The 26,355-nt window shown below is 38.7% G+C and overlaps 1 protein-coding gene across 1 annotated transcript in view; it reads left to right on the top strand.

Annotated features, from left to right (window-relative positions):
- The first annotated feature begins 2,190 nt into the window (after positions 1-2,190).
- The window catches only part of LOC307153874 (uncharacterized protein), a 139,263-nt gene continuing 115,098 nt past the window's right edge, over positions 2,191-26,355 (top strand). Inside the window, exons 1-8 of the mRNA XM_079863627.1 lie at positions 2,191-2,276; positions 11,052-11,153; positions 11,307-11,439; positions 13,981-14,538; positions 18,239-18,404; positions 22,728-22,953; positions 25,497-25,670; positions 26,087-26,164. Of these exons, the coding sequence (XP_079719753.1) occupies positions 11,358-11,439; positions 13,981-14,538; positions 18,239-18,404; positions 22,728-22,953; positions 25,497-25,670; positions 26,087-26,164 (1,284 nt within the window). The 5' untranslated portion in view covers positions 2,191-2,276; positions 11,052-11,153; positions 11,307-11,357. The remainder of the gene's footprint in view (positions 2,277-11,051; positions 11,154-11,306; positions 11,440-13,980; positions 14,539-18,238; positions 18,405-22,727; positions 22,954-25,496; positions 25,671-26,086; positions 26,165-26,355) is intronic.

Raw genomic sequence — 26,355 nt, 5'->3', positions numbered from 1 at the left:
TCTTTTGAGGAGATCTCTCTTCCTGAGCCTTATACATATTTCTGCAAGCAGTAAATTAATTTGATGTTTATTGTCTGCATTCAGGAGTATAATATAGTAAATGTCTGCTTATGCGTGTTTCTGCATATAGTGTGCATCTATTATAAATATATCTCAAGCACCAGTTCACGGACAGTCAACAAATGTACAATTTGGGCAATTAGCATTCACTTCACTTTTTGTTTGGTTATCCATGGTAATTAGCATACAATGAATTGACTTGATAGATTAATCAATAATTGTATAATATATAACATTGCAAAATCCATTCTTGCCTGTTACATGGAAGCATATACAGACTGGTCTTCAGTTTAAAACAATGAGTGAAAGCTGTACACCACTATGTTTTATGGAGAAAAATAATCATAATAACTATATTATTGAAACAAGTTAAAGTTTTGACAATATTCCAACCTAGATATCACCAAGTATAAATGTTTTAGTACCAAAAATAATGAATTAAAGAAATAATGACCTTACGTGGAATTCGCCAAATTTTGGGAGGTCATACATAATTGGTGATTTTTGTACCTTAACCACTAAGAATTGCTATCATGCATTTTTGTGGTCCAGGGACATCCCTCTGTTGAATAAAAAAGAGCAACATTGGTGCCCTCTTATGATACTAATTTCTGAAATTTGGGGGTTTGCCTCACGGACTAATAGTGGAATCAATGATTAATGAATGAATTAATTAAAGTTTTAAGCTATTGATAGTTTTGACACTTTTTTTTCTAGTTTTGACTGAAATCAAACAGTGGCATTGGCAAACAGTTTAGTGTGTTTTTCTCTCCCAAGTTACAGTCACTATGAAATCAGAATGGATAAATATTCTTTTTTTCTCTTTTTTTTTTTGGAATACTGCAGTGAGTTATAGGTGCACATCATCATAATTGTGTTAATAATGTTGAATCAGAATAAGTTCCTCTTGCAGCATCTCTTCTCTTCTCTGATGACGAGGGCGGGGCTTTAACCTGTCACTCACATGAGATCAGCCAATAGCAAACCACAACCATCCAATCAACTCCCCACAGACACAATCAAGCCCCGCCCACATCTGTGGTGTGTAATAAATGTCAGTAGAGATCTTTCCTTCATGTTGTGGAAACACACACCGGAAGGGGCGGAGCTACAGAAGCGCTATTAAACTCTCCATTACACATGATCAATGACCTCCGCTTTGCTGTTTGTCACATCTCTTAGTTTTTAAAAGAAGGAGAATGATTTACTGCGTGATGATTAAAGGATCATTAAATGGTCGTTGGTATATTTTCACTGCATTAATATTAATTTGGACAGTAGTCTGCGAATGCATCATAAACATGTGCCGCTAATTACACTCCGTGCCTGTAGATGGCAGCAAAACACTGTGAGACTTTCTGCAGTGATCAGGTGTGTGTGTGTGTGTGTGTGTGTGTGTGTGTACTACTGGTCGTTATGAGATAAACACACTCAGGTTTATCAGCTCTTTGAAGCCTCGTTTTGATTATCTGCAGAACAGAAGAGTTTTTGAATTAGTGTCATCGTATTTAAACCTGTGCATGAATAATAAACCCTCAGTCTGTCCTCCATCATGCAGATGTTACTGGCCTCAGTCAAATGGCAGACGCTGATATTTGCAGTGGCAGATTTGATCAGAAACAGGTTAATGTGGGATTTGTTCTGGACTGTGAATGCGAAAGAGAGTGTGGAGAGTGTCTCTTTATATGTGGATGAAGTTCAGCACACTAATATAGATCCAACACTTCCCTTTCAAGTTCTACTGGATTACACTGTTGCTGTGAATTAATCTCAATCTTAATCCCTATGTCATGTATATTATTGATTGACAGTAGACAACTAATATGAACAGCATTTAGTGTAGATTCATAATAATGTACAATTTAACTGCAGTATCGAGAACTATGAATGTATTTGGACTTCTGCACACAGCAATAATAATAACCACTGCATGTTTCCAGATGCGGGTCTGAGGGGGCGTGTCTCTCTCCGTGACGTCACCGGGTCTGTCGGTCCGAGGGGGCGTGTCTCTCTCCGTGACGTCACCGGGTCTGTCGGTCCGAGGGGGCGTGTCTCTCCATGACGTCACCGGGTCTGCCTGTATAAGGAGTCTGGAGTGACAGGCATCATGGCTCCTCCAGTGGAGACAGAGAGAGTGATGTAATGATTTATCAAGTTCAAAATTTAAGCCATTGATTTATTTTTTATTTTTTCTGGAGGCACTTTTAAAAGAGCAGGTAAGAGCCAATATTAATTAATGTTGCATGATTGAAACAAATAATGTCACCTTCCTAAAATAACTTGATCATCAAAATGACTTGGGCAATAATTTTAGGAAGGTGACGATAATCTATTTAACATTTGCAAAGAAAACCTAATCTAGCCGTATTTAGCCTTTTTTGTTTTATTAATATTATTTTCAGTTAGAAGTGTTGAGACTATATTAGTCTATATTAATATCTATGTGTTTAATATATTTTCAAATAACCTGCTTTGAGATATACAATAAAGGCCTGTATTTATAAAGTAATTTTAGCCTTGATGTTTAAAATGTTTGATGGACAGAAGACGGCCTCTATAGGACAGGTGTCAGCTCCTCAACACAATAGTACTTGCATAATTATTATTATACTTATTATGTAATGCATGTGGCACTGATAAAGGAGCAGAAAGAGTGAGTAGTTTTGGAAATGCAGCAGTGTGTGTGTGTGTGTGTGTGAGAGAGAGAGAGAGAGAGAGAGAGAGAGAGAGCAGTGCGTTCTTATAGATTGAACCGAACCTGCTGTTATGAAGAAAGCGTCGATCTGTAATTTCACACACAGTCGTGTTGTTGCGCTGTATGTTCTGAGCAGAAGTGTCTAATACTCTATCCTGACCCTGTTTATTTTGGGGTGTTTCTGCAACAAAACTTTTGACTATCCCAATTAAAAAAAAAATCAACCTCTATGAATTTCAATTTTAACCATCACAGTCTGTAATACATATAAAAATGTACACAAAATAGAATGTAGTCGTTAAGATTTTAATCTGGAACATGTTTATTTTTTATGTTTTTCGGGTCATCTTCTTAAAAAGTGTCCTTACCGCAACATTACAATAACGTTCATTTTATACATTTTTCTTTAGTAATTTATATAAAAAATGTAATATATTTAAATAGCTTTTTCAAATTTGATGCAGTTTTGTAAATACTGATATAAAAAAAATAATATACAAAATAGGAAATTTCATGTTTTTTTCAATGCCATGTAAAAAATTTACAGTAACCTTAGATGTCAATTGTTTCCATATGCACAAAGGATAACATAATTAACTTTTTATGACAGATGTTGCAATTTCAATGTGTTAATCATCTCAACTTAAGTGTAAAATAATTTTTTTGCAAATGAAAATGTGAAAAAAAAATGAAAATAGAGCAATGATGCGGTAATGACATCTTGTGTCGGTAAGGACAAAATTATTTTTTTTAATGTAAAAAATGGTATGTTTATATATATATATATATTAATATATATACTAATATATACTTCAGTACTAATAATATACTGAATATTTGTAATTTAATATACAGTAAATCTTGAATTTGTCTCTACCGCAACACAAGGTCTTTACCGCAACACCTAAATTTGCTGCGGTAAAGACATGTTGCGGAAATGACATTTTTGCTAATATTTTAGCTAACTGGCAGCTAGCAAGGCCTACCACATAAGTTTTGACTCTTAGCATCTTAATATACATGAATTCAACAGAAATATACATTTATTTTTAAAATGTAGTTCAAAAATACACAATTATTAAGCTGAATGGTAAGGACGCACAATAAATACTAGAGTAGAAAAGATGATGTTTACCTTATTTTTTTGGTATCTTGTGAGTGAGGTAGTATGGTGGCCCAGTCTGTCAGCAATGTGCTCAAGTGATAATTTCTGTTTCCATAGAAGCTAAACTTGTTTTTGTTCGATAAAATTTCAAAATAAAAGCTTTTTTTCATTGTTGCGGTAAGGACTCAAAAGTGTGGGACAGGCACATTTAGTTAAAAAAATTATAAAAATGATCAGTAAATAATACAAAGAATTTTAAGATGCTGTAAATTAATCTGTATATTAAACAATTTCAATTGAAACAATGTAATATTGTAAAAGAATGAGCTAATTTTAAGTATCTCAACATTGAAACCACGGGTGTGGGACATGAGCAAAAATGGTGTTTGGACCTATAAATGCTTCATAATTTTACATTAAATCATATTATTTATTCATTATTTTTTATGTCAAGGTGTTTAATGACACCACGTTTATATTTATGAAACATCAAATGACAAATTTTAACATAAATCTAAAATTTCACTCCTGGGACGTAAAAGTGCCCGTAGTTGCAGAAACACCCTTTTACACTCTTGTCACTCTGCAAATTAATGAGAACAGAATTGCTCTTATTCATACATGCACTGAAATCTGCTTCTCGTTTCGATGCATTTGCATTGTCACACTTTTTCCTCTGTGACTGTGTGTGTGTGTGTGTGTGTGTGTGTGTGTGTGTGTGTGTGTGTGTGTGTGTGTGTGTGTGTGTGTGTGTGTGTGTGTGCTTGGCTGAATGCTGGAGCAGTGCTGATGTAAAGGAGGAGCGTGTGTAATAGTGTCAGTCTAGCGGTCCTGCTTCTAAACGTCTGTGTGATTGGAACGGTTCTCTCCTGAAATCATCCGTAGATGCCCGGGATACACATGGGCATCTGAGCTCATACATCCGGGATAATCCCTCGGGACTGTGAGTTTGTGGTCAAGCGGTTTGTTTATTGCTCACTAAAACTTGCTCTGGCCGTGCAGAACAGCTTCTGATCTGAGTCAGTCGGTCACACACACACACACACACACACAACACACACACACACACACACACACACACACACACACACACACACACACACACACACACACACATGCAAAGAGGAGAACATGTGACATGTGATCTGGGCATTCCTGCATTACTGTCCTTGATCCCGACCGGATCTGATGTTTCTGTAGATCCTGGAATTTCTCAGCTTATTGTTATTATAAGAGGATTTAATAGCTCGTTCAAAACCCAAAGTGTTCTCAGTTTAAGTTTTATTGAGGTGTATTACCTTAATCGCAGATGTTTCTCTTAGAATAGAATTTCATTTTTAATTATATAATTCTCATAAAAACATGAATAGGCAACAGACAATTGCTAAAGGTAGTTCTCCCAAACATTATACCCTGTTATTCACTCAGAACTGCTCATTCTCTCATCATTTACTCGCCCTCATGTCATTACAAACCTCTATGACTTTTTCTTTTGCGGAACATTGAAGATATTTTGAAGAATGTTTGTAACCAAACAACTTTCGTGACCATTGACTTCCATGATTTAAAAAAAAAAAAAAAAAAAAAACTAAACAAACAATGTTAATAACATTCAGCCATCTGTCAAAATAACCTATTTTTCGCAGAAGAAAGAAAGGATTGGAATGACTTGAGAGTAAGTGTTAATTTTGGGGTGAACTATCCCTTTAACAGATTAAAGATATATATACATATTAATGATCAAATACTAAAAATATTACAATTTGGCCATGGTCTTGAGAATGAATTACACACACACACACACACACACACACACACACACACACACACACACACACACACACACACACTCACACTCACACACACACACACACTCTCACACTCCTCACCACAGAGATGCTGAGAGACAGAGAGACTCAGATCCACCGCAGGACATCTGCGTGCTCAGCGATGATACACACAAACACACACTCTTCTCCAGCCGGTGGAGCTCTGCTGATCTCCTGCTTGACCCTCTCATGTGTTCGGGGAAATTAGAGTGAATGTGAATAACATTACAGACTGAGAGCATTGGAGAAACCCTGAGCTTTCCCTGCAGTGCATGAAAACTTCCTCCCTCTCTCGGGTCATTCCGGGCCGGATGATATTTCTGAACATTTTTTAAAAATTGAGTGTTCATCGAAGGGGTCCAAGACCCCGGACTTTTGTTGCACTTAAACCATGAATACACAAAAAATAAATAAAAATAATGGATTCGAGGAGTTTTGTGGTTGAAATTTGAAATATTAACAAAATGTTCCCTCGCAGGTCAATTTGACCCCCTTAGGAATTAATGGAATGTGAGGAATGCTTCAGTACACGTAGAAAAACCTAAAAATGCTCAAAATTCAGACTAAAAATGCTAAAACTTCACCAAACAATTATTTTATAATGTCTACATGTGTATCTGAGAGCACACTGAATTAAACTGGCTTTAGGACCCAGCGGAACAGCTCGTTTACTCCATATAGAGATATAAGGACATCTAGAGTCATGAAATAACATCTTATATTATTATTATTTTTCCACAAGTGGTCGGCAAAGACACCAAATATAAGATATTTAGAGCTGAATTAAAAATTGTGAGTTATTTTGAATTTAAGTTGAAAGAATGTGAGGAATGTGCTTAAATGACTAAATTACTATGTATTTATTATTTATTGAACACATCTAGTAATTTAAATGTAAATAAAATTAAAAATAACAAACAATCTACAAAATATTGCATTAAAAAAATTAAAAAATATTATCAAAATGAAATACAATAAGCATTCTGTACAAAAAAAAAGAAAGTATAATTTTAGGGCTTGGGAAGGAAGGATGAATACTCAGACCTCAGGAACATGAGAACATGGGAACATGGGAACATGAGAACATGGGAACATGAGAACATGGGAACATGAGAACATGGGAACATGGGAACAAGGGAACATGGGAACATGAGAACGTGGGAACATGAAAACATGGGAACAAGGGAACGTGGGAACATGAGAACATGGGAACATGGGAACATGAGAACATGAGAACATGAGAACATGGGAACATGAGAACATGGGAACAAGGGAACATGAGAACATGGGAACATGGGAACATGGGAACATGAGAACATGGGAACATGAGAACATGGGAACATGGGAACATGAGAACATGAGAACATGAGAACATGAGAACATGAGAACATGGGAACATGAGAACATGGGAACATGGGAACATGGGAACATGAGAACATGGGAACATGGGAACATGAGAACATGGGAACAAGGGAACATGGGAACAAGGGAACATGGGAACATGAGAACGTGGGAACATGAAAACATGGGAACAAGGGAACGTGGGAACATGAGAACATGGGAACATGGGAACATGGGAACATGAGAACATGAGAACATGAGAACATGGGAACATGAGAACATGGGAACAAGGGAACATGAGAACATGGGAACATGGGAACATGGGAACATGAGAACATGGGAACATGAGAACATGGGAACATGAGAACATGGGAACATGGGAACATGAGAACATGGGAACAAGGGAACATGGGAACAAGGGAACATGGGAACATGAGAACGTGGGAACGTGGGAACGTGGGAACATGAAAACATGGGAACAAGGGAACGTGGGAACATGAGAACATGGGAACATGGGAACATGAGAACATGAGAACATGGGAACATGAGAACATGGGAACATGGGAACATGGGAACATGAGAACATGAGAACATGGGAACAAGGGAACATGGGAACAAGGGAACATGGGAACAAGGGAACATGGGAACAAGGGAACATGGGAACGTGGGAAGATGCTGCAGAAAGAAATGGGTTATTAACTAGCGGTTTCCCATGACTGGCTTCAAAACGCAGGTGTTTGTGAGATGCTTGAGCTGAAACTGTGACTCTGAGCAGCCTTCAGAACATCATCTGTCCCACTGAACTCAACACACTCCTGTTCTATTCAATCTTCAGTCCAGTCTCGCCATGACAGCGTGTTTTTTGCAGTCTCCACACACTGGTGGAGTGTCTTTGAATGATTGTCATGTGCTCCATGTGCCATCAGGGTTATTGCTGTCGAAGCCACAGTCAAACTGACGAGTGTCCTCGACGTCTCAGCGCTTCATTACGGGTTTGCGGGACAGGGAATGATTCCTCTGTTGTGTTTGACGTGTGCCATCGCCCTCAAGCTCACTTTACCTCAAAATAACCCTTGTAAAGTGGACAGATGCTTGGTGAGACTCGTTCTTGAAAGGCTGGCTTGAGTCTTCTATTTTTTATATTTTATTAAAGAAACAAAGTCAACATGATTTTTAGGCATTGCTGAACAACAAGAAGCGTTTCTATATGCAGCACAAGTACATGTTTATGTGAAATTGTAATTGTGGGCATTTTCTCGTAATCCGGCATGCCGTGTTTATTTCCATGTTGTGTTCCCCAGGTTTCTTTGCTTACGCTGTTATTTTCCTGTGATCTAGCTTCCGCTGTGGTCTGTCGGCCAGCGTTTTCTGCTAAATGAGAGCTTGTAGACATCACTGAAGCAAAGCGAGAAAATAAGACCACATGCCGTTCGTCCCCAGCGAAATGACCCTCTCACCAGAGACACTTTTATAGGGTTGAATAAAAGGGAATTGTCGTAGTCTGTAAAGTTATAGAGTTGCTTGGCCAATGAAACGTTAGCAAAATAGACAGACTGCATGTTATTTTATTCACATTACTTATGCATATTATATAGGGTGCGTCTGGTTGACGTATACACTTGGGGTTTATGGAGGAATGTAAAAGTTGGGTTAGAGTTTTGTGCTAAATTTGAGCATTTTTGAAGAGTGTTCCTGCCTGTGCAAAGACCAGCAAGATTCAGAAGAGCCCGAGTCCATCTGACACTAGAGGAATGATGATATAGCACTAATTGCTGCGTTATTATGCTAATTTTTTGGCATAACAGAAGTCTTTAGAAACGTGCAATAATAGGTTGCTTTTAGCAACATGGATCAAACGCCTCACAATATAATGATGTCGCATCTGTCTAGATTGTTCTTCACGTTTCATGTTTTCCTTTGATTGTTTTTAAGTCATGTCTTTTATTATGTGTCTCAGTCTTGCTCATGGTAGTGATGGGAGAAACTAAGCTTTTCCAAACTCAAAATTCAAAAATCCTCAACTGAACCAATCGCTTTGCAAACTGATTCCCTGTTTAGAAGAGCTCAAAATAACACACTGGTGACGCCTGGACAGACATCTGTAGAAACTAAGAAAACAGAAAAACAATACAAACAGCCAAAACATGCATTAAAACACCTTTTACAAAAATCAACTGCAGATGTTTAAATCATAGTGTAATCAATTAAATGCAATTAACAAATCATAATACCTTTAAAAATGAAGTGTCTGTATAATATGTGTCATTTGATTCATTTGTAGATCTTGTTTTACAGAGCGCTTGGTTAATCAGGCCAATAAGAGACTATTAACTGAAACTCTTTCTATTTAAAATACAAATGTGTCATTGAAAATTAGACAAATAAATAAAACATGAAAAAAATTAAAAATAAAATAAACATGTTCACACAAAGATCACTGCGGCGACCCTCTCAGAATCACTGGGTAGAATCACCGTCGCTTCAGGAAGTGTGTTTCAAAAGCACTCATATACACTCACCTAAAGGATTATTAGGAACACCTGTTCAATTTCTCATTAATGCAATTATCTAATCAACCAATCACATGGCAGTTGCTTCAATGCATTTAGGGGTGTGGTCCTGGTCAAGACAATCTCCTGAACTCCAAACTGAATGTCAGAATGGGAAAGAAAGGTGATTTAAGCAATTTTGAGCGTGGCATGGTTGTTGGTGCCAGACGGGCCGGTCTGAGTATTTCCCAATCTGCTCAGTTACTGGGATTTTCACGCACAACCATTTCTAGGGTTTACAAAGAATGGTGTGAAAAGGGAAAAACATCCAGTATGCGGCAGTCCTGTGGGCGAAAATGCCTTGTTGATGCTAGAGGTCAGAGGAGAATGGGCCGACTGATTCAAGATGATAGAAGAGCAACTTTGACTGAAATAACCACTCGTTACAACCGAGGTATGCAGCAAAGCATTTGTGAAGCCACAACACGCACAACCTTGAGGCGGATGGGCTACAACAGCAGAAGACCCCACCGGGTACCACTCATCTCTACTACAAATAGGAAAAAGAGGCTACAATTTGCACAAGCTCACCAAAATTGGACAGTTGAAGACTGGAAAAATGTTGCCTGGTCTGATGAGTCTCGATTTCTGTTGAGACATTCAGATGGTAGAGTCAGAATTTGGCGTAAACAGAATGAGAACATGGATCCATCATGCCTTGTTACCACTGTGCAGGCTGGTGGTGGTGGTGTAATGGTGTGGGGGATGTTTTCTTGGCACACTTTAGGCCCCTTAGTGCCAATTGGGCATCGTTTAAATGCCACGGCCTACCTGAGCATTGTTTCTGACCATGTCCATCCCTTTATGACCACCATGTACCCATCCTCTGATGGCTACTTCCAGCAGGATAATGCACCATGTCACAAAGCTCGAATCATTTCAAATTGGTTTCTTGAACATGACAATGAGTTCACTGTACTAAAATGGCCCCCACAGTCACCAGATCTCAACCCAATAGAGCATCTTTGGGATGTGGTGGAACGGGAGCTTCGTGCCCTGGATGTGCATCCCACAAATCTCCATCAACTGCAAGATGCTATCCTATCAATATGGGCCAACATTTCTAAAGAATGCTTTCAGCACCTTGTTGAATCAATGCCACGTAGAATTAAGGCAGTTCTGAAGGCGAAAGGGGGTCAAACACAGTATTAGTATGGTGTTCCTAATAATCCTTTAGGTGAGTGTAGTTCATGATTTCATGAGCTTTTTCGCCAGTTGTTTCTCGTGTTTTCACTGGTTCATTGTCTTATAACTTGTTGTGTTCTCTCATTGGTTCACGTTCAGTGTCCTCTATCTTGTTTAGCATTGCCATTGGCTGTTTTCGTCATGTGTTCACACACACACTCTACTGTTCAAGCGTCATGTTTGCCATGTTTCTGGGTTCTTCCAGGTCATTGTTTATTGTCTAGCTCACAGTTCATGTTTATTTTTATCATTTATTTTCGGATCATCACTTTTGCTTTCATCTGCAGATACAACGCAATGGACCTTTCCATTATTCTGTAGATGTTTAATCTCAGAAGTGTGTTTCTGAGAAACCCTCTCAGCTGTGTGCACTGATCTGATTAGCTGAAGTAAGTGTGTAACATCAGAGGTATAATCAAATGAAACACTCATCTTTATGTAATTATGTAAGCAAACTGATTCTTAGCCATTAAGAATAATTATAGATTGCAATGTTGCTCTGCCTCCATAACAGACTCTGTTTAATATTCTGTATTTTACAGGGCTCTGAAGATTGACACTTTATATTGAAAGCGCCGGAGCGTTAGTTGGGAATGTCGTGGATTTGGAGGTGTTTCCCAGCACTGGTCTTACTGGTTTACTCGCGAGCGGGAGAGGACGAGGACATCCGAGCCGGTATTGCCAGTTTCTGATCCCAGTCTAAGACATGTATTCAGAAGTGTCATTAAAGTCATCATTAAATCAAAATGACAATTTTCTTTGGTGGAGCATTGCAGTGTTTATTATAAAATTATTCATCCATCATGCATGTCATTTTTTCTTATTATATATCTATTAATAATAAATGATTAAAAAGTATTATTTAAAATAGAGTATTTACAAATATGTGTGACATGTGCTTTATGGTATTAGAGTATTTGCTACTTGCCAAATCCAAGATGTAATTAAAGTTGTAAGCACGTAATTGGCAGATTCTGTCAATGTCAATTATCTGTTTTCCACTGTCGCTTTCTTAAAGTCGTCATTAAAACAGAAGTTGTGCTGGTCTTCTCTCCTCTATTGTGTCGTATATCCGAGTGAAAAGCTTCTGGAACAATAACAAATGTGGGCGGGGCTTGATTGTGTCTGTGGGGAATTGATTGGCTGGCTGGATGGTTGTGGTTTGCTATTGGCTGATCTCATGTCAAGTCAAGTCAAGTCATCTTCATTTATATAGCGCTTTTAACAATGTAGATTGTTTCAAAGCAGCTTTACAGAGATAAACTTATAATTTAAGGTAAGATTGTTTTGGCTTTATAGCGGTTCTTTAATAAAGTTATTTTCCAGCTAAAGTTAGTTTTGATTGATTCGCTTCCGTCGCAACGATCATTTGTTAAATTAGAGGCAGCTAAGACGACACCATTCTCTCTACACAAATGTGAGTGACAGGTTATAGCCCCGCCCTCGTCATCAGAGAAGAGAAGAGATGCTGCAAGAGGAACTTACTCTCATTCAACATTATTAACACAATAATGATGATGTGCCCCTATAACTCATTTAGAATAAACACTGCGATATTACAAAAAACAAAGCCCATTTAGATTTCATGGTGACTTTAATATCAGTGATCACAGTTGAAATAATTCTTTTTTTACTTTATTGTGCTATAGTTTTTTATCATCGAGTTCCTTTTTTGTTCTGGAGCAGAATCTAACTGGAGGCCAAGCACTGTCCAAAGTTGCACTCACGTTTGTTAATAACTTTTGAACCATAAGGGCTAGAAACAAGCGAAATCGATTCGATTGCACCCTATGATGTCATTTTCCGCCATGAATTTTCCAGCTATTTTGAATTTGCCATTGCTTTGATTTTCACAAAATTGATCCAGATCATCTTAAGACGATGCCAACAAAAAATTATGGAATCCAACTTGATTGGTCAAATTGTCTTCGAATAATGCAAATTAATTTATGTAGCATTTACAAAAATAGACGCAAGGATGTATCTCCGCAACGCTTTATTATATTTAGACCAAACTTGGTACATGTCATCACAAGCATGACTTAAGGCTACATGCAGCGTTTTGGCACAGCGCCACCTACTGGTCCGGAGATACAAAAAATATATATTTTTGCTTATAACTTTTGAACGGTTTTCCCAAAAATCATAAAAGTGGTCTCGTTAGATTCGGGGTGGCATGCCGAGGCGAATAATATCCGATTTTTTGGCATCGGCCATTGTGAATTTTTTTGTAAAATGCTGTATTTTATGAACGCATTAGCGTATTGTTACGAAACTTGGTATGGTTCATCAGCACGATGCCTTGAAATAGCCTGAGAAGTTTCGAACCAGAGATTCCTGAAACCTTGCCAAGTCCAACGATACCAAACATGCTAGGTTTTGATTTAGAGTTTAAACAACTTTCGCGAATATCTTCGAAGCCGTTAGTCTGACTGAGACGAAACCACTGTCGGCAAATCCGAAACATAGGTTGGTGCCAACATGCCAGTGGCCAAATGTCAACATTTTTATTGTAAGTGCCAAAAAAAAAAAAAATGCTATCAAAGTCTGGTGTCGGTCATTTTCTATTTGCTCATATAATTGTCTATAACTCCGAAATGAAGTCTATAACTAAATGAGATATTTTCACCAAATTTGACACGTTTATGTATGGAGGCACTCTGAGGACACACACACACAAAAAGTAGTGGGACTGTGCCTCTTGGTGGTGCTATAATTAAACAAAACTTGAAAAATTGGCTACAGAACTACAGTACCGCTGGTCTGATTGACTTCAAAATGTACATGCAGTGTCTTTGTCTCATTTGAATTACAAAAATGACAAAAAAAATCTATAACTGCAATGGTTTTGCATATTGCTATATTACACGAACGCATTGGCATATCGTTACGAAACTCAGTACGTATTCTTCGGCACCATGTCTTGAAGGTACTTGAAGGGCAGCACCCCCTTGTGGTCACAAATTGTAATGAAATTATAGTATAAGCCATAAATCTCATTACAACTCAATGTATTAATGGGATGTGAACCTTTTTGTTTACAATTGTTTTTGCTTAATTTACTCATTTTTGCAGTTGGTCTGCTGCTTGCTTCATTGTTTGCTTTTGCTGTGCTTGGCCCTGATACTTTCTGCTTGCCGCTATATTTATGAATTAGAGTTTGTGACTCTCTGTGTGTTATTCATCTCTATCTCAGTTCTCTTCTTCTTTCGTCAGGCTGCAGCACTGCTGTTAATGACCTGGTCTACATCATGGACGGCTCCTGGAGCGTGGGAGACGAGGACTTCGAAATAGCCAAGCGCTGGTTGGTCAATGTCACCAGTGGCTTCGACGTGAGTTCCCACTACTCTCAGGTCGGTGTCGTTCAGTACAGTGACACGCCCCGGTTGGAGATCCCTCTCGGCCTCCACAAAACCACTCAAGATCTCATTAAAGCCATCGAGGAGATCAACTATTTAGGTGGAAACACGCAGACGGGCCGCGCCATCAAGTTCTCCGTGGACCACGTTTTCACGTCTTCGCAGCGAAGTGACGTGAAGAACCGTATTGCAGTGGTGGTGACTGATGGGAAGTCGCAGGACGACGTCATGGACGCTAGCATCGAGGCGCGAGCGCAGGGGATTACAGTGTTTGCGGTGGGCGTTGGTTCGGAGATCACCACGTCAGAGCTGGTGACCATCGCCAACACGCCGCAGGGGGATTATGTGCTTTACGCCGAGGACTACACCAACATCGAACGCATCCGGGACGCCATGGCACAGAAGCTGTGCGAGGGTAAGGGGCTGTTTACACGACACCGTTTTAACCAAAAAACGTTAAACTTTTTATGCGTTTTGGCCGTTCATTTACACGACAGTGGCGTTTTGGGTGCCTGAAAATGCAAACTTTTGAAAACGGGTTTCAAAGTGCAAGTTTTTAAAAACAGTTTTCGTGTAAACAACAAAAATGCGAATCTCTGAAGACGGTGACGTCATGCTCATGCGTATTACGTGTTCAGTCTATAGTGTGTCATCGCCATCTACTGGCCTGGCAGCAGAATACAGCATTTTTAATTGATTTCGCGGATCCGTGTGAATGGGGATCGTTTTCATAATGGTGTCGTCTGTACGCGGAAAAGTTTTAAGCATATCATTCTCGTGTAAACGTACCCTAAGATTCAGGCCTTGCCCACACTAATACGTTTTCGTTTGAAAATGCATCTTTTTCTCTCGGTTTTGGCCTTTCGTCCACACTGAGATGGCGTTTTTATTAATGAAAACAAAGCTTTTGAAAACGCACTCCAAAGTTGATAAATTCACGTTGTAGTGTGGACTGTCAACACGGAGGTATTTAAAAACGATGATGTAAGTTTAGTCATGTGACTCATATTGTACCAATAGATTCATGTTTATACCAGTATTGAACCTGTTATGTGCCGTTCACTTTCACACTGTTGCTAAAATATGTTACTTCACACACTCTTCATATCACAGTCCTGCACAGATGACAGAACATTTACTCACATTTGCTGTGGTGAAACATGAGAGCAGTTTGAGCGTTTTAGACCAAACATGTAATGTTGACTGAGAGCGACCTGGACCATCAGTGAATGCTGAGATATTCTGCTAAATAAAATGATCCTGTCAGAAGAATTGCGCGATAACTTTATAATTTATTTTTCCGTCTGCATCATCTCAGTGAGCTTTCATGAGGTTTTATGCATGCGCAGTAAAGGTGAATCTAGCGTTTTCAGGCGTTTTCCAAATGTTTATCATCCACACTGAAACGTCGAAAAACGCCCGAAAACGCTGGTGTGGACGGAGAGCGTTTTTTAAATAAAACACAGTTTTAAAATGTATCCGGATTGATGTAAACGTACGTCTAGTTAACGTCTGTAAAGTTATCGTGCAATTCTTCTGACAGGATCATTTTATTTAGCAGAATATCTCAGCATTCACTGATGGTCCAGGTCGCTCTCAGTCAACATTACATGTTTGGTCTAAAACACTCAAACTGCTCTCATGTTTCACCACAGCAAATGCCAGAAGATGTTCTGTCATCTGTGATATGAAGAGTGTGTGAAGTAACATATTAGCAACTGTGTGTAAGTGAACGGCACATAACAGGCTCAATACCAGTATAAACATGAATATTTATTGGTTTGAGTCACATGACTAAACTTACGCCATCGCTTTGAAAAACCTCCGTGTTGACAGTCCACACTACAACGTGAAAATGGCGTTTTCAGTATTATCCACTTTAGAGATCGTTTTCATTAGTAAAAACGCCACTCAGTGTCGACAAAAGGCCAAAACGGAGAGAAAAAGATGTGCTTTCAAACGAAAACGTATTAGTGTGGACAAGGCCTCACATGCGTGTGAGCAATCCCATAAACATTTAAACTAGTTTTGGCATTACCATCCGCTCCTGTTCTTAAAAGATCAGCGAACCACTAAAACACCACAGTCCATTCATGCCCAGTGACATGGAAAGCCACAAGCTCACGGGCCAAACCAGCGGCATGATGCCATGACAGGGAGGAACCGGGAACTGAAGATGTTGGCACGTGTCCTGGTTTGGATGGAGAGAGTAGTTGTTAATAGTGGCAGGAATCTGCTTTCTCCAACCCAAAGTAATTACAAACATTTTCTGTCCATGTTTTCTGTCATCTGATGGTTTATTTGCAACTGTTGCCTTTGGCTTGCTTAGTTGGGGTTTAACCTGTTACCTGGAACATTCTTTCTGAGCATAAATCTGAACTTGAATGGTTGTAATTCATAAATGCTTTGGAATACAGAGAAAAAAATGATAATAAGGATGAATACTAACCAGCACACTGAGACTCAACAGGCTGTAAGACACGTAAAGTCCCCCTGTAGTCAATCATTTTATCCCTTAAAACTCATCTTTGAAAAACTAAAACTCATATTTAAAAAAAATGTCCTTGATAAAAATTCTTCACTGCCTCATTTAGTATGCGTGGTTCTATGAATATGCAAATGAGCCCCGCCTCCACTCACTCCCTCAGCTCAGAGATCCACTGGTTGACGATCACACGTTGATCTGATTGGTTACAAGGTAGTTTGTGACGTCAGAAACACCAGCGATTTCAAAGCGTGTTTTTGAGACTGTCTTTGGTTCACTGCAGTTTTAAGGAGGAAATACTCAGCAATGCTGTCGACTTATGAACTTACACATGGTTTGTCTTAAAGCAGATTAAAAACACCACATAGACATATAAACAACATTAAAAGCTGGATTTACACCACAGGGGGGACTTTAAAATTCACTTCACTGATTTGACTTCTCTGAAACTTTCAGATGAGAAAAAACTCGAGCTGGATAATGACACTTGTCTTCTGTAGAGCTGCTAATAACTCGTTTCATTATTGATGAACTTTACACTTATTGAACTGAACTGAATCAACAATGAAGTCTAATTTAGCAGAATTTGACTCAAGTTTGCATCATTGATTCTGTAATTTTCCTGTTTATTTCTGTGAAGCTGCTTTAAAACAATCAGTACAGAGATAAAGAGTTATAGAAATAAAGCTGACTGAAGATTATGTTTAAGATGTGTCATCTTACATTTTTTGTATAAATCAAATTGTACAAATTCATGCGAAATACAAATTCATACGAAAACTCATAAAGTAGTTACATTTTCTCATGAGATCAGGTTTGAAAGTGCCATAACAATAGTTCATACAGTATGGGTGCTATATTTAACGTGTGACATTTTCTTGTACTATAGTACACCAGTGTCTCATAATTATCCTATGAGATATTTTGCATTTCACAGAAAAAAGACAGGATGTTCATGGAACGTTTTTACTGAAACATATTAGTTGGATGTTCGTTACTACAGAACATTCAGAGAACATTCAAAAGTAATTCCCATGTTTGCAGAATGGAGCGTTCCCTTAAAGGGACAGTTCATCCAAAAATGAAAATTTTGTCATTTACTCCACCTCGAGTTGTTCCAAACCTGTATGAGTTTCTTTCTTCTGTTGAACACAAAAGAAGATATTTTAAGGAACGTTGGTTATCAAACAGTTGATGGTGGCGATTGACTTAGTAGGAAAAAAATTCTGTTGAAGTCAATGGGTGTCTGGTTATCCATATTCTTTACAATTTTTGGGTGAACTATCCCTTTAAAATTAGCATAGTCAAGAAAAAAAAGTTTTTAAGAGCTAAAAAATAAAACTGGACATTTAGAGAACGTTCAGAACATTTTGGGAACCTATGGGAACAATATCAGAACATTCTTGGAACATTTTTGTTCGCTGGGTTTAGCTTTGAAATATGATTTCAACCATTCCTGGGAATCAGCTGGATTGTACATGATTATCATATTTAGTGCAATCATATTAAATATTGATTGAATGAAAATTGAGACAGGATTAAAACTAAAATGGATTTGCTGGATTGAAAGCTTATGCAATCCTCAGATTTGTGTGTGGTAATGGGTTTGCAATGCTGTGTCCCTCTGCAGAATCTGTGTGTCCCACTCGAATCCCTGTGGCGTCCCGGGATGAGAAAGGCTTTGAGCTGATGCTGGGCATGAAGATCCATCAGAAAGCTCAGAAGATCCAGGGCTCATTGCTGTCGGAGGCCGCGTATCTGCTGGACAAGAGCACCGACATCACGGAAAACACAAGGTCGGGATTAAACCTGATGCATTACGATCATCACAATCAATGTTGAGGAAAGTTACTCTTATTTCAATTTCAAAAGACTTTATTTGTCCCCAAGGGGGAATTAACGAGAACTCGTAGAGTCACGCAAACAATATACATAAAAACATCATACATTAAATAAATAACACAATGTGCACGGAATACATATTAATTATAATCTACTACAAGTGGATACCTAAAAAACAAGTCCATATATAAGAATGAATAAATACGTAAATATATATGTATATAACTGTGTACCACAAAAACAAGGAGGAAGGAAGGAAGCCTCTCAAAAACAGGAACATGACATGTAAAATCCTTCCAGCCACCCTCAGCGTTTGCTGTTCACTTATAATAGAAAGAGCCCTAATTGGGAGTCCAATCATTGCTGAGCAGACTTTAACCGTGTGCTCCAGACTATTTCTATTTTGGAGGCTAATGGAATCGATGGAGAATTTAATGACTCTTTCAATGTAGGAGTGGTAGAACATAGTGAGAATGCTCTTAAGGATTCGAGCTTCTTTAAAAGGCACTGCCATGTATTATTATATATATATATATATATAATATATATGTCGAGACAAACTTTAAGTTGGCTTGAGAAAGTTTGGACCAGAAAGTTTTTTGCTAGGCGGTTGCTAGGGTGTTCTGGGTGGTTGCTATGATGTTGCTAGGCGGTTGCTAAGGTATTTTGGGTGGTTGCTAGGCGGTTGCTAGGGTGTTCTGGGTGGTTGCTATGCTGTTGCTAGGTGGTTGCTAGGGTATTTGGGTTGGTTGCTAGGGTGTTCTGGGTGGTTGCTAGGCGGTTGCTAGGGTGTTTTGGGTATTCTGGGTGGTTGCTAGGGTGTTCTGGGTGGTTGTTATGGTGTTGCTAGGCGGTTGCTAGGGTATTCTGGGTGGTTGCTAGGCGGTTGCTAGGGTGTTTTGGGTGGTTGCTAGGCGGTTGCTAGGGTGTTCTGGGTGGTTGCTATGGTGTTGCTAGGCGGTTGCTAGGGTATTCTGGGTGGTTGCTAGGGTGTTCTGGGTGGTTGCTAGGGTGTTGCTAGGCGGTTGCTAGGGTGTTGCTAGGCGGTTGCTAGGGTGTTGCTAGGCAGTTGCTAAGGTATTTTGGGTGGTTGCTAGGGTGTTGCTAGGGTGTTCTGGGTGGTTGCTATGGTGTTGCTAGGCGGTTGCTAGGGTATATATATATATATATATTGTATTACTGTACATGTATTAGAAGTAAACTTCAGCAGACTGTCAAAAATTGTCCCTGGATACTTGTACTCTTTGACAACCTCTAAAGGCTTTCCGTGAATAACAGTAGGGGCTGCCATAGCCATCGGCCTCTGCTTATTAGGAAAGGTTACCACCATCTCTTTAGTCTTATTCACGTTAAGCTCCAAACCGGAGTTGTCACAGCACTCATTCCTGAAGGGCCTGAAAGCAGAGACAGTAAAACGGTGTCTTCGGCAAACTTAATTAGACGACAGTTGGATTGGGTGGATCTGCAGTCGTCAGTATTGAAGAGCAGAGGAGAGAGGACACAGCCCTGGGGAGAGACAGATGAAGGATATCAGATACATATTGTTGACCAGCACTCTCTGAGACCTATTGGTCAGAAAGTAAATTATCCAGAAAATCAGCTGGTCCTCCGTATGAAAATGACTGATAAGTTTCTCAGCCAGAATATGTGGCTGTAGGGTATTGAATGCCAAAGAAAAATCAGCAAACAAAAATCCAGCTGTGATATTAGGAGACTCAAGATGCTCAAGATAAACACCTTTGCATCAGCGACCCGTGCGATAGGCAAAGTGGATCCAACTGTGAGTCGGTTACTTTAGTAATACAGTATTTAATAATCCTCTCCATTGCCTTTATCACAAGAGAGGAGAGAGCAACAGGCCTCAGATCGTTCAGGGCTTTTATGGAACTCTTTCTAGGAATCGGAATAACTGTAATGTCTCCATAGATAGTTGAGGGACTACACCACTGGCCATGGAGATCTGAAACAAAGTCAATAAATTTAGAGTAGAGATTATTGTTTCCACTTGAGTGCCATTATCAGTCTCAAATCTGGTGTAAAAAGAACGGAGGTCATTGGGAAGAGATGTTGACCTGCCTCCTGAATGTGCTTAGGAGCAGCGGGAGCAATATGAACTGCTGTATTCTCGAGACCCGGCCAGGCTGTATGGAGGTTCCCCTGAGTAAACCATGGCTCAATCTGGTTCTTATATCTAAGTTTAGCAGATTTAATAGCACGCTTATCCTCTCTGTTAACCTCCTTTTTTCATACTCAGAGCCAGCGTAGAAAACTATCTTTTTCTTATTTCCAATTTCCTTGAGTTTCTTGGTTACCCAGGGCTTATTGTTGGGAAAGATGGAAACCGGAATGATGTTATCCACACAGAAGGAGATATACGATGTCCTCTTGCTCATTAATATCAGCAAATTCCAATCAGTTATTTCAAAGCATCCCCTGTAGTCTATCAATGCTATCATTAGTCCATTGTTTAATAACCTTTACAACCTTCTCTGTCCTCCTTATAACCGGCATATAGGCTGGTGCAAGAAATACCGTGATCAGAGGAACCAAGCGGGAGAGCGAGAGATCTATATGCACCTGAAATTGAGCCATAGCATTTATCCAATACTGTTGAAAACCTTTCAAGGATGTTTCTGCCACACAATGGTTCAAATCGCCCAGAATGAATCGGGGAGGATCTGGAGATATTAATTCCCGCCTGTCTAAGGTGTTCTTAATCTGCTGTATGGCGGTGGTAGTGTTTGCTCTCGGATGAACATAAACCAATATTAAAAAAAAAGCTGTGGAAATAAAAAGGTCGTAGAGATACGGGCAGAAGTTCAATGTCAGGGGCGCACACCTTCTCCCGTACGACAATCGTTGAGCACCAGCGTGTCCTTACACACAAACTAACACCGCCGCCAAGCTGTTGCCCGTAGACTCATTATCCCGGGCAATTCCAAAGCCATCTAGACATGAAGTGTCATCATTATCGTTCTTATTTAGCCACTACAGTATTTACTCCCTAAAAGTAACTTATTACATTACTTAGTTACTTCTGATGGAAAGTAATGTTTCAAACAAGATCTTTTTTTCAAGAGTTTAATGCAGTAATGCATATAATACATATGCTTTCATTTTCTTTTAAAAACACATTTAGAATATTATTATATTCTGCTCTGTCTAAGTGCTTATGTTATGGAGAAGAGAGTTTTAATTCAGCAGTTTATAAAATGCTTACGCAAATTAATTCAACTGACAAGTGACATGCACTACTTTTTTAAAAAGTAGCTCAAATATGAATGTGTGCATGTATAAGGGCTAATTACTGTCGGAGGACAGGATCTGCTGGACAAGAGCACCGACATTCATTTAGATTATTGGTAACACTTCACAATAAGGTTCATTAGTTAACATGAACTAAGAATGAACAATACTACTTCAGCATTTCTTAATCTTAGTTAATATTAATTTCAACATTTACTAATACGTTTTTCACTAAATTTACTAAAAATCAAATGTTGTATTTGTTAACATTAGTTAATGCACTGATAACTAACATGAACAAACAATGAACAGCTGTATTTTTATTAACTAATATTATTTTACGGTGCCCTTGATACAGAGTAATTACTTAATTAATTACTTAGTAATAGACTTTGTAATAACATGTAACAAAATGTACTTAACATGTAAGTAAGTTATGGAACAGCCTGTACTTACAGATTGTAATTACACACATGTAATAGGCAGCTACTGTTACACATGTGTAACAAGCCGAGTCTGTTACATACGTGTTACGGACTTGTACACTGTAATTATGTAAGAAAGTACTTAGTATAACACAATGTAACAACAAGTACTTAAATATGTTAGGCTACTAAGGTCTGCAGTTACACATGGTAAATGTGTATGTTCTGTAGCATTACTTGTATGTAACATAAAATAAAGTGTATCAAGATTGTACTTAAGTGTTTAATATGTAATAATAGGTGATTCTGAAATCAATTATTACAGTTATTGCCAATTATTACATATTAAACACGTTTAAATCATTGTGATCAGTGTTATTTGTTACATCTGATTAAGTAATGCATGTTACTTGTAACACTGATCACAATAATTTAAACGTGTTTAATATTTAATAATTGGTGATTCTGAAACATTTTCATCACTTTTTGGAGATCCAGAGTCCTGAAATTTTTTTTGTTGATGGTTTTTATTGCGCAAATCTAAATGTGTGTGTTGTATTACACATATTCATCTGACTGATAGATGTCTGTAAAACTGTTTTAAAGGGAAATCTTCCCTGAAGGCCTGCCTCCCTCCTATGTGTTTGTGTCGACGCTGAGGCTGAAAGGGCCTTCGATCCGGGAGAAGCTTGACCTGTGGAGGATTCTGTCTAAAGATGGGCAGATCCAGGCCGCGGTCACACTGAACGGACCGGACAAATCCCTCATCTTCACCACCACAAACACGGTGGATGAGGAACAGACAGCGACATTTGATGCTCAAGGCATTGAGGTGAGCGAAATCTACCATTCTCACCTTATACAAAGGCAAATTGTTAATGGTGTTTTTGTATGGAATTACTTTTGTGCCAATAATAATGAGTGTAACTTTTCAAGAAACTGATGAAAATATCAATTGAAACTGAAAAAAAAAAAAAAAAAAACTCTTAACTTTATATCACTAAAATGAAAGAGAATGCCACGCTTACAGACTCTCACGTCCCCACTATAAACACAACACTGACGTCTTCACTTCCAGGTCAAGAAGCTGTCAATCAAAAACTCAGTAGCCAATGAGAACACACTGCTGCTAGCCCCGCCCCCGCGAGAGATATGTGCCAGAATGGCGAACGAAAACTCAGTGAGCGTAAATGAAAACTTCAGAAGTGTAAATGGAAGTGCATCAGCGAAAGAAAGAGGAGAACACAGTTCAAACATGCAGTGTATTATAAACGAAGTCAAAAATTTTGCTTGAGATTTTTTTTTTTTTTCAGTTTCAAAGATATTTTATTTAGTTACTTGAAAAGTTACATTCATTATTATTGGTTAGTTACTTGAAAAGTTACATTCATTATTATTGGCACAAAGGTAATTCCATATTTTTGTATAGCTGCATAAGTTTGTGAATGAATCATCCGTACACTAATGTAGCAGATCTACATAAACTCGTCATGAAAGAGAAGTTGAGCTGGGCTGGGTTTCCCGAAACCTTCTTAACGCTACTTCGTTCTTAAGTTAATACGTGTTTCCCGAAACGTTCTTAGTTAAGTATACCTTCTGTAAGTCATGCGTTCGTAAGGTTGGTCTGGACCACTCTTAGCTTTAACTCATCACTGTTGCAGGTCTATATGAATATAATTCTGAAGTTTTAATACACCCAGACAGTATTAAATTAGGCTAATCACACTGATTGTTGTTAGAATTTTAATTATATTATTATTATATATTATATTATTAATTTAATAAAAGAGCGCTTTTAAAGGCCAGTGAAAGCATAGGCTACTGTCAGTTAAGTCCTATTCGTATACGCTAATATTGTTTCTCATGGGCTCGTCCGGTATTTTAAACATTTACAGGGGTGAGTCTGTGATTTTAGTGCCGTCCGAATCCATAATATCAGTGTTTTTCTCACCCAACCCGCTTAAAAATCCCTGTCCAAATTAGTACCTACTGTTTTTTGACAAACTGGTCGTGTGGTAATTTAATTGCCGTCTGAATCCACATCTCTGAGTTTACAAGAAGAGATTCAAAATCCACTGTTTAAATCCTTTTTGATCACTGCCGAGCACCATACGCAAGATGTACACTTTTATTACTGAAATGCTGGAAAGTATTTCCAAGAACAATATTTCATCGCAGCTCCACCTCAGAGAGATGAAAGCACGTAACATTTTTAAATGGTTATTGTGGCAGCAATATATGTTACAATTTTAAAATATGTAGGCTAGGCTATTATAGTTTGGATTATTTTTTATAATATCCAATAGCCTTATAAATGTAATTTGAAGTGCTTCTTTTATAAAGAACACCACTTTCTAGCATAAAGCAGTGAAACAGCGCCTGGACGAGAGAATAATTGATTCTCGAGCCATCGATGTCAACCAATTCAGCACCATCGCCACGGACAGCACCCGGTAACGTCGCACGTAAGAAGGTTTATCTTAAGCAGCTTTCTAAGGTATAGTTCGGGGAACACGCCTATGGTATACCTTTAGTTAAGTTATACCTTACGAGTCTTCGTAGCGCGCTAAGAGACAACGTTATCGGGAAACCCAGCCCTGGTCTTTTCTCCTCTATTATGTCATATATCAGAGTGAAACTCTTCTGGAACAAGAACAAATGTGGGCGGGGCTTGATTGTGTCTGTGGGGAGTTGATTGGCTGGTTGGATGGTTGTGGTTTGCTATTGGCTGATCTCATGTGAGTGACAGGTTATAGCCCCGCCCTCATCATCAGAGAAGAGAAGAGATGCTGCAAACGGAACTTATTCTCATTCAACATTATTGACACAGTAATGATGATGTGCACCAATGAATCGTTTACAATAAATCCTACAATAGTCCATTAAAAAATAAGAATTTCATGGTGACCTTAAACAGAGGTCGCACCACACACTCGTTTAGGCGGAAGAATAAAAATAAGCTGCTTTTTGACATGATTGACTGACTATATTTTTGTACAGCTGCAATATCCTGTTCAAATTCCCATGACGCTTTTCCCACTAATGCTTCTCACTTATACACTTACATAACACAAACCCTCAGAAAGGTTTTCATGTTCTCTGAGTTCCTGCAATCATCATCTTGAACCTGTTCCACGTCTTCTTCAGCTCTTAATGTCAAAACCGAGTGGTTTTCCAAGATGTTTTTGCATAATCGAGCCATTTTCCTCCACTTTCCTCCACCACAGCCCTCATTCATGCAGAACAGCTTGTTTTGGAAAATTGTCCGACTCTTGTCTGACATTCACGTCAAATTAAAAAGCAGATCTTTGTGCACACCTTCAGCCTTTATTGATCTTCTCATAGTATCATCTTAAGTTGTGAGACCTCTTGCAGGCTCTGTTCGATGGAAGCTGGCACCAGCTGAAGGTTCTGGTCAAACCCAGACATGTGACGTGCTTTCTGGACGACCAGCAGATCCAGGATAAACCTCTGGAAACTTCGGAGCCCATCTTCATCAACGGGAAGACTCAGATTTCCAAGCGCTTTGGCTCTGATGCTACACTCCCTGTAAGTATAGGAAAGTAAACTGGGGTGATCGGGGAACACACTGACGCGGGGCTAGTTGTCACACACTTGTATTAAATACTTCCACACATAGCATGACCAAACTGAGTGTATTTACTAGTTGCCATAACAACACTATATCGAGAAAAAACTGCGCCAAAATTCAGAAATCTTTGGAAGAGATCACTGAACATTTATTAAACCATAGCAAAAGTACATTTCTTATTTATGTTAATTTTTCCATCTCTGTTTTTGTGTTTATTTAAAATTAGACAAATCTGATATTATTTTAATCTACAATCTGTAGTTTAACAGTCGATCTAGTATATTATATATACTAGATCTTATAGTCGTGTGTTGTGTTGAATTAGTGAAGCCTAAATGTTGTTGTTGTTTTTGTCATTTGTCATTGACCACAGACAGAGATCCAGAAGCTGAGGCTTTACTGTGACCCACATCAGAGCGAGAGAGAGACCGCATGCGAAATCTACTCTGTGGTGAGAACTAGGAGAACCTCTGCTGTAGAAGTGCATTCATTTGATTGGTTGTGGGGCGGGTTGTTCTCTCAGAATAAACTCCCTTCAGGTGTGTGTGTGTGTGTGTGTGTGTGATCTCATAATAAACCCCCTTCAGGTGTGTGTGTGTGTGTTTCTGAGAATAAACCCCTTCGGGTGTGTGTGTGTGTGTG

This window comes from Squalius cephalus (genome assembly GCF_949319135.1).
Source record: "Squalius cephalus genome assembly, chromosome: 25".
Lineage (NCBI taxonomy): Eukaryota > Metazoa > Chordata > Actinopteri > Cypriniformes > Leuciscidae > Squalius > Squalius cephalus.
Note: the sequence above shows the minus strand (reverse complement) of the source record. Positions and strands in the feature narration are given on the sequence as shown.